Source organism: Leptinotarsa decemlineata, unplaced genomic scaffold, assembly GCF_025532065.1.
Source record: "Leptinotarsa decemlineata unplaced genomic scaffold, Ldec_3_MD MMD2_tig00001973_RagTag_RagTag, whole genome shotgun sequence".
NCBI classification, from domain to species: domain Eukaryota; kingdom Metazoa; phylum Arthropoda; class Insecta; order Coleoptera; family Chrysomelidae; genus Leptinotarsa; species Leptinotarsa decemlineata.
The window spans coordinates 2,835,124-2,845,365 of record NW_027412572.1 but is presented as its reverse complement, the minus strand read 5'-3'; the positions used below and the strand labels follow the sequence as shown (position 1 = coordinate 2,845,365).

Here is a 10,242-nt window from a genome sequence, read left to right as displayed (position 1 = left end):
GTGTAGTAGTGGATCCATGTTTCATTAATTGTCACATATCGACACAAACATTCTGTTTGTTTCGTCGAAATACGGTCAAACCACGATCAGAATCGTCAACGTTGCTGTTCCTGCACTCATCGCGCAGATATCTCTTTTTATATCCTAATTTTCGTGCGAAAGGAAGCCCGCACGCTCTTTCTCTATGCCTACGGTCTCAGCTATCTCGCTCAATTTTACTCGCCGGTCATCCAAAACGGATTCACGGCATCGGATGATATGCTACGTTGAAAGTCGGCGAACCATCGTTTGATGGTTGTTTTCGATGGTGCAGACTTCGAGTATCGTTTATCCAGCCATTGCTCTGCCTCGACGGTGTTCTTTCGCATCAAAAAGCAAAGCTTCACGAAATTAAAGCTGAGCATGGGATTATCTGTATGTGAGGTTCGATGTTTTGAGCGCGATAGATTTTTCTGGTTTCCAAAATCGGATATGTGCTGCGTGTTATTTGAAACGAGTTAGAATGGCAGGCCTAGTCTGACCGATATATTATCTGTCGTAGTCCTCACAGCTTTTTTGATGAATCCCTAACTTTTTATTTTCCAACATCGTGTCTTCAGGGTTGCCCAACATTTGTTTGAAGTGAACAAGAAGTTTTAAAGGCTACTTTCGAGTTCTACTTTTCCAGAACACGACCTAAAACGTTAGTGTATCTTGGTTCATACGGAAGGACAACGAATTTTGACACCATGTCTTTTTCGAAGATTCTCCCTAAATTTATGTTTTCTTACTAACTCATCTACTTCATTTTGAAGTATATCTGTTGCTTTTGGATGCTGTTGAAAGTCTGGATATAGCAAATTGCGCCACTAGAACTATGAACGGTGACAAAGGTCCAACTTCAAACAGCCCATTGTTTCCCTTTTTATAAATCACTCTGTTTGAATTTATGGGAATTTTCACGAGAAAATTTCTACCCGAAATCATTTATGTGTGTCCAAAAGTGAAAGTGTAACCTGGTTGGTGAAACGTTTGTCAAGTAGAGTGTTGCATTTCTGGTGTTTGGAAAAAGAGCTTGTTTTGGACTCTGATTTTGAACTGCTTCATTCTGAAAAAAATGAGAATTTATTGAAAATAAATTTAAATAACGACAGGAAAAATATTGAGAAATGTGTAAATGACTCAGTTCAACAATCAGTTTAGAAAAGACAGTTTTCAAGAATTTCAAGCAAAAAAATGTGATGAACAATATAAAACTGAATCTTAAAATTAGAAATAAATTATTCGACCAAGTTAAAAACATAAATATTTAGGCCTAATAATTGAAAAAGATTTAATCATATAAATAAAATTGAAGAATAGATTGTACCACTGATGGGAGCAATCAGAAAAATGAATTTTTTAGATAGTCACATAAAAAGTCCAACTCATAATGCTCATATTCTCTCTCCAATTAGATATCTCATTACAATTTGGTTATCCTGCGTTAAAAGCCAAAGAATGATAAGAAAGTAACTATTTCGAAATAAAATCTCTAAATATTCATCTTTCCCAACGTACTTACCTGCCGGAAAACAACTACTTCCCCGGCTAATACCACGCTGGATATTTAATTATATCCGACAGACCTTTATGCAAGATACCCTACAGTGGTTAGTCCTGCAGATGTTTCTCGTTCATCCAGCAGCAGAGCCACAATAAAATCAATCGAAAAGATCACCTAAAAACCGGCTTCGAGATATTACCTCCCATCAGTGCAGGAAAGATCCTACTCAAACGGCAAAGTGCCTGAGACTTAATTAATTTGATCACTTTAATTTACCGTTTAATGAATAAAGCTATAAAGGTGTGATATTTGAAAAAATATTGGATACATCTTTGGAACTATACAAAATGACTAATAATATGTTTTTGAATCATTCAATACTCTTTGAAAAAGCTAATTTCATATATAAATTGAATCTGAAAAGTAATATTCAATTATTGAACAATTCTAGGTTGCATGATCATAATACAAAAAATTTCAATAATTTTCATCTAGATGTAATACATACCAAAGGAAAGAATGATCAGATTTCAAATTGTTCAGAAGCTTTTGAAAAATTGACTGAACATTTTTTTAAAAATCTAACAGTTCATATATTTTACAAAAACATCAAATTATAATTATTTGAATGAATAGAACTGGCCTATAATGAAAATTTGTATTAAAACTAATTAATACAGTTAAGGGTACAACAAAACACGTGTCGCGATTTTTGCAAAACCTTTTATAGTGAAAATTGTACAATAAACTATTAATGAGGATTATTTGAATGTTTATATTTTCTCATTATCAAACGTTGTTGATAATTTTTACTCTAAACAGTTTTATTAACTTTCCCATGTCAGCATAGTTTCTGTCTGGAAGTTTTGCACCAAATCAATAATGAAGATAAATAATATATTCAAAATTATACCATAGAAATTGGAAACTCCACCAACTGTAAGTCCACCCCCACAAGCTTTTACCCAAACTTCATGAAACTTGTTCTCTTGACCAGTGCTGATTAATTGAGGGATGCATTCAGGGCCGGATTTAGGGGAGGTCCTCCACAGGAAGGGGCCCCCCACAGTAAAGATAAAAAAGTATCCAAAATCTGACGGGTCAGCAACTTTCGCTATTTTAAACAACTATTTTTTTTTGGTATACCAAAAAAATTAGGGGCCTACGCTCCTTTGTTGCCTCAGGGCCTCCAGACTTCCAAATCCGGCCCTGGATGCATTTGTTCTGAAATTAGTAAATAAATGAATATAATCAACTATTCAGATTTTTCCAACAAATCCCTTGAAAAATAATTATTCTTGAAAAGTAAACTACTCAAAATAATATAGAGACATGTCCTTAAAATGCAATAAGTAAAAAACTATGTATTATTTTGTCAAACATTTGTATTTATAAAATAGTGTATAGGTGCCTTTATTGAATTAAACTTACATTGTTTTCAAAATGCTGTTTGGTAATAAGATTAAAAATGAATCCAAATGAGTGTCAAAAACAAATAAAATTTATTTCAGAAAAAAAAAAATTAAGAAAAATGTACATTAATAGTGAGTACGTCCACCCCTGTCTCCTAAGAAATTCGGCACAACGACGAGGCATTCCACCAAATTTATAATTATTTGTTGTAGTAACTGCTCGTAAATCGTCAAAAGAGCATCTGCAACTTGGTTCAGATTTTGGAAGGGTTGATGATCCTTCAAACGCCTTTCCAGTTCATCCCAGAGCTGCTCAATAGGATTTAAATCCGGACTATTAGCTGGCCATCTCATGACATTAATATTGTGCTCCTGTAGGAAATTTCTCACGACCCTGGCTACATGTGGCCTGGCATTATCTTTTTGTAAAATGAACCCAGCGCCCATATTTTGGGCAAATACGATGACATGAGGTTCCAATATCTCCTCTATGTAACGGACAGCCGTTAAAGTCCCTTCCCGAAATACCACAAGGTCCGTGTGTTCTGTCAAAGTTATACCAGCCCATGCCATTATCGATCCACCTCCAAATGGAACAATTTCTTGCACACAGTCATCCAAATAGCGTTCACCGAGACGTCTCCTTACACGAGCACGTCCGTCATTGTTGAATAACATGTTTTTTTTTCATCTGTAAACATTACATTGGCCCACTGCTCTAAATTCCAATTACGATGCTCTTGACAAAAGTTTCTACGATTTTCTCGATGAGCTGGAGTTAATCTAGGGCCTCTAGTAGGTCGTCTTGAATGGAGTTGTACTTCGTGAAGTCGGTTTCGTATCGTTTGGTTCGAAATTCGCGTTCCCGTAGCTTCTATAAGGCGATTTTGCAGTGTTCTACCAGAATCGGTGTGACCCCTAATTTCCCAAAGTCGTAACAAACGATCTTCTCTGCGGGTTGTTGCCCTTTGACGATTGGGATAAGGGGCTCTTTTTACTATGCCATAAATTTGGTAGCGATTCCAAGCTCTGGAAACCGCAGAATAACTCACTTAAGTATTTGGGTTACAACGCCTTGAATACCCTATTTTGATCAATGCCATTGCTCTAGCAACTTGAAATTCGTTGAGGTACACCCTACATATCCTCCTTCTACCCAATACATCAACATTCATTGTTTAAATTTTAAAATGTATTACCTATCACGAACTAAAGTAAAGTGAAACTGAATAAAGAATTTTTTGTATTAATGATTTTGTAGCTAAAAGTACAAAAAGAAGTAAAAAAGGTAAACAACAAACGAATGGAACATGATAAGAATTAGTATGTATTTTATCATGAAATAATACATATTTTTTTACTTATTGGATTTTAAGAATGTGTCTCTATATTCATTTTGAGTAGTTTATTCTGCACCTGTCAAATCTCGGTCCCATAATTATAAATTTTACTAAACTTCAAGAGTGAATAGAGCTTTTTTTCTCTATCTATAAAACTGCATAAAATCTTAGCAAAAGAGTTTTCTGTATGAAGATTCACAACAGTTGACATTGACAAACATTCTTTTATCTAACACTTTTTAAATAGAACATACAGTGCGGACTTAAATAGAGACCCTGAGAAAACGAGGGCATAAGCACCCTGAACATGGGCAAAATATACCATTTATAAAATATCAAAAAATAACTGTATTTAGAAATTGCTTCACCAAAAAACAAACATATTTTTATAGTTAAACTAGGATCGTAACTGATACTTTTAGGTAAAAATGTCATGTTAAATGTATTATTGATATTAGCAGATAATCCATTGTTGTGACGATTATCATAAAATGCTTGGACGCTGATGTTTGCCTTTGCTCAACACTCTTGAGCTTGATAAGCAAAAGCTTGTCATGGGAGAACACAATTTCTAAATCTGTGGTTGTGTATCAATCACTTCAGATGTCACGTTGTCCCTCAAAAACATCTAGAGGCGTCATATCAGGTGATCTAGTGGGATCTCTACTAGTAAAAAATAAATTTAAGACTAGTGAATAAGGCAACATTGTAAAATTATTTTAAGACGAGACGCAGGTACGTTTCTCTTGAAGATGATCACTTGGTGATCAAAGTACGTGTCGAGGTGTTGAAAATAATGGTTTGGTGTTGGCTCTGATACCTTTTGCCCCGACTATTTATGTCTGCACTGTATATACACACAATATGTTTATGTGGTAACAAAATTTTTAATGATACATTTTGATATTATATTTTCAAATTCAACATGTGGTGTCAGAACTTGTTTCTGTGGTTCTTTCATATTCTTTCTGATTGATTCGACTTTATTTAGAAAATATCACGACATGTTTCGCTAACTCAATAGTTACATGTCGTGATATTTTTTAAATAAAGTTTATTGAGATCAAATCGTAAGGTTTTGTTAATGAAATTCTTCATATTTGCTACAGAATAGGCTTTCAAGACTAACTATAATTATTCTGGGTCATTTTAATTTTGTCTTTTCCAAACCTTGATTCTTCTGAGAATGTGTATTCAAATATGAAATTTGCTGTATCTGTCCTGAACTCAAAACAAACTTGCTTAATATGTACTACGAGGTTATTCTCTTAAAAAGCTTAAAAAAATTACAAAGGTTATAATCGATTACGGTAGCATAAAGCACCTTTATAAATCCTGTGCAGTTATAGGTACCAATCCTACAAAATTAGCAAAATAACCCCGCAGATATAGAAAATATGAATTTTCGAGAACCATATCATTTATGAAGTAATTTTTTGCCTAATAATTTATTTATATCTGATTTAAGAGGGGCGAGTAAGCTAAGTAAAATTATGGCAACAGTCAAAGTTAAGAGAATGTTTTCTACAATTTTTGTAAATGTTAAATATATATACCCTAAAGTAAGGTTCTATAAGATTTCTAGCTGAATTATCGTTAAGGTTGGAGTTATAACTATCTAATATAAATTTATGAACGGTTCCAACTGAAGATAAGCGAGCAATTTATTTTTGTAAATTTGATTGTACGTTTTCGATTTGTAAATTTAAAAACTGTGATTATTAATGTCTTTGTGTTTGCATGTGTGTTATCAATTGACTAAACGGATCCTTGAAGGAAAGTCTGTCACAAAATAACAACCGATAGAAATAGATGAAGAAAAAACAGAGTAGTAAGTAAGAGCGATGACGTCTTTCCTTACGAAGGCGACATCTATGAGATCGACAGGTAGTCAGCCAAGCTCTGACATCGACTGCCGGCGAGACTCGTTCTCTGTCTTTTGCTGCAGCTTTCATTGAAAATCACAGCCCAAAAGTCTTGGAAAGCCCTTTTAAGAGGCTGTCCTTCGCTGTGAATTCCATAGATGGCGTTTTCGTAAGGGTAGCTGTCATTTTCCTCCTCACTTCTCAGGCTGTCCTTTACAAACAGCAGAGTCCAGTAATGCATTTCTGGTTCAGGCAGCTCGAAAAAGAGCGTCATCTAGTATGTTGGATCATAAATGTGTTGTGTTTGGTTTTGCTCTGGTTTTCAAAAACTAGTAAGAGACAACTGATTGGTTTCCATATAGTTTTTTCTACAAGGATTATTTGTTATCAGAAGTTATGTAATTTTCATTTTTTTGTATCACTTAGGCCCAACGAAAAGTTATAGCCAGAATATAATGTAAAGTATTCGGTAAAATTGACAAGCAATTTATTCAAGAATCATAATGAAATTCCAATCTGCAAGTTTCAGGATACGAGAAAACTGATTCGTTTCTGTATGTGAATATCATGAAGGAGTGGGAATTAATATATGTTCACTGTCTTTATATGCATCAATTAATATTGAAACTTTTTTTTGAAGGTCATTTTTCGAGATAACCTAATAGAAAATGTTGTTTGGATCTTGAGGGAATCACTGAAAATTGCCTGATAACAAGTATTCAGTAACAAATCTTAAATAGATTCAGTATCACAATTTTTCGGGTTTGAAGGGCCGACGATGATTGGAATTTCTTCCTGACGTTTCGCTGGTTACTCAGGAGACCCGAAAAATAGTGATACTGAAAACCTCGGCCGCGAAAGGCCTAAACATTTTGTCCTTGATAGATTTTTACAGAGAGTGGAAATACTGCTTGTCAGTTTTATACTAGCTTTTCATCATCATTTCTGACGAGTACCTTTTTTAAAGTTTCCCATCATTTTTGAAAGGTAGCTAAATTATTTCTTAGCCATATTAGATATTAGTGAAATGGTTAGTGACCTAGTTAATTTAGGCTTATCAATGCTTGAAAATCTGTCCTTAAAAATTCGAGAGTTGTATATTATACATCAAACTGTATGTCAAATACTATGTGGATATTTCCCAATATAACTTATAACAAATATGACTTGTCTTTTTATTCACCAGAAGTTGAAACTTTTTCAAAAAATCTCAAACCTATAAGGATGTCCAGAACACGTGACCAATTCTCGAACAATATGCCCGCCTGTAGGCACACAATGAGTACAATGATGTAGGTACTTCACAGTTTTTTCGTGTTTTGTTATCTTTGGAAGCTGTGAAAATAATTATGATAGCTGTTTGTAATAAAAGTGATTATTTACTAACATTGGAACGTAAAAACAAAGACATTGCTGTGCATTACAAAGATAAAATCAGAGTGATACAGTGCATGGATTCTTTTACTTTCACTTCAGAAGAAATGAACAGTTCTATAGAATGTTTTCCACCAGTTACTGCTTTCGATACGAGTTCTTATCTGGTGCTAACTCATAGTTTCTATACAAATCAGCAGATGAAGGCCTACAAAAGTTTGACTGGCTACAAATATTTTGAAGCTGGATTTGTTCATGATTGTGAAGCAAAGTTGATCGGAGCACATTGTTGTGATTGCCAAGGTATTTAGATATTTTTCAAATTCGATTTATCCATAACTTTCTTTGAATATGTATCTTAATTTTAGGTCAAGCATTCACAGAGGACGAACAATCCCCCACTGCAAGTCTGGATTATATTCGAGAAATATGGTGCAATAATTTCAGCTCATTGTACCTGCATGGCAGGCCATTCTGAAGTTTGCACTCACTTTGCTACTGTACTGTATAGCCTGGAATATATAAACCTATTCTAGAGTGCAGGCCCAGTAAACAGTTTTTGCATGTGGCTTTCATGTTCATATTCAATGCTGAATTTCATCATATACCTATTCTTTCAAGTGTTTCTTTTATTTCTTGTTAACTGTTTTTTGACTCAAGAGAAATCACTTTTTTAAAATAACCACTATTGTGGATCATTTGTTCAATGAATGTGTATTGAAACTGACTTCCTCGTCTGACAGGGAGAATAAACAAAACAATATTACCTTATTTAGTGTTTTATTAAATTAATATCTTTGAAAGTGTTTGGCAAATATATTCTATATACTAACAAAACCTACTTTCTGACCTACGTACCAATTGAATTCAGCTCTATGATCTGAAATATGATTTTGCAATAATACAATACAATAAAAAATATCACGACAGTTGGAACAAAAATACAAATCTAGACTATATACAATTTACAAAAACAATTTCATGAGGTTTTTTATTATAAATTCAATCTAACTCAACTATTGGAGGGCAGATATTAATCAATCCACAACACATAGTTACTATTTTATCCAAGATCATATCATCTTCACCACAAACAAACAGAAAAATTGGCACATAATCTGATAGAATCCTATATTTTTGACCAATGTAACCTATTACTCTTTCTACATGAATCCTGACATGTGCAATGGCTCTAGTTTCCTCTAATTTCAAATTCAATCGGATGCAACTGCTTCTTTCCTTTGGGAAAAGCAGAAATTCACTAGGTATTTTGTAAAAGTTCACCAATCACGATCCCCACAGCTTCCGCAATTTACAACACAACACGTTATAGGCATGATTTTATGTTATGAAGGACGATTGATATGTAAAATCAGCCTCAGACGACGAATTTCAGCAAGCAGCAACACAATCAATCACAAAGACAAGTTGATTATGGACTGTTCTAGTTTTCTTTCCATTAGCACAGTATACAGAAATACTGTGCCATTAGAACAAACAATAGGTTTATTCTGGTTCTAACATCCCAAAACGTTTGGAAACTGGAACTGTGCGTACAAACAAAAAATCTCAAACAGTCCGAAATAATCTCGGACACTTGTTTGAACCAGAACGCTTTTGAGGAGACCACTGTGCCACCTATCGTATATATGAAGAGATGAAGACGAGAAAATACTATTAATCATGTCCATTTTGTTATGTAGCGTATCCCTATAGTCACCTCAAGTGTTATCTACCCTCAATCATCAATTATTCAAATCAAATAAATAAAAATACATCCTAGCAAATAGCCCAAACAAATTTCCACATGAATGCGCATGAGCAACGGGAGCAGTTCTCAACAGTTCAGCCTCGAGAGCAAGAACGATTCGGGACGGTTCAAAACAGTTTTGGATCATTTCGCAGTCAAAACCAGAACAGAGGATTATCAGTCCGAAATTATCCTCAATAAACCAGAACGCTCTATAGCAACTGCGCATGATCCTGACGTCCTAGAACCTGAATTTCGCAGAACCAGAACAAACATAATAGGTTTGTTTTGATTCTGAATTTCGAACTGTTATTGAACCGTCCCGTATCGACGCCGAATCAATGCGGATAACATCACAGTCACAGAACAGTTCTGGAACGATCCCAGCAAGTAAAAAACCAAAACATAAAAACATTATTCTGACAAATGTATTAACAAAGATTTGAGGTTAGGTACCTCTACTCTGGTATAACGATCATCGGACTTTTTGAGTTAAGTTTAAAGACAAGAGTGAAAAAGTTAAGCAAATATATAATTAAAGTGTGATAATGTTTTTGAAAAAAATGAGAGTAACAGGAATTAACTAAGACGTTATCTCCGGTTATCCAAAATTAAATTGAAAATATATTGTCCTCTCTTTGTAATCTTATACTAATGAGTTTGACAAAAACATGCCAAGAATAAATTATTGGAATTGTAAAAGATGTGACAATAATAATGATTATTATTATTATTGCTACATACATTTCACGACTATCTGTTATAGTATAAGAATAATGTTAATATATAATTTTGTCTTATTTACAGGTCGCAATGAACTCTCCGAGTTTCTTTGCTTTACCGGAGACGAACATTGTACGTATTGTAGATAAAATACCAAATGAAACACAAACTAAACCAACTAAAATATGGATAAAAATGAGATTAAGAAAACGTTACTACCAAAATCTACAACGCAAATGAAATATTTAATTAG

At 34.0% G+C, this 10,242-nt stretch overlaps 1 protein-coding gene across 1 annotated transcript; it reads left to right on the top strand.

Moving 5' to 3' along the window:
- The first annotated feature begins 1,540 nt into the window (after positions 1 to 1,540).
- LOC141482818 (uncharacterized) lies at positions 1,541 to 8,872 on the top strand. Its single transcript, XM_074176686.1, has 2 exons — positions 1,541 to 7,819; positions 7,885 to 8,872. The coding sequence occupies exons 1-2, from the start codon at positions 7,492 to 7,494 to the stop codon at positions 7,992 to 7,994; spliced, it is 438 nt and encodes a 145-aa protein (XP_074032787.1). The 5' UTR covers positions 1,541 to 7,491; the 3' UTR covers positions 7,995 to 8,872.
- The last annotated feature ends 1,370 nt before the right edge of the window (positions 8,873 to 10,242 follow it).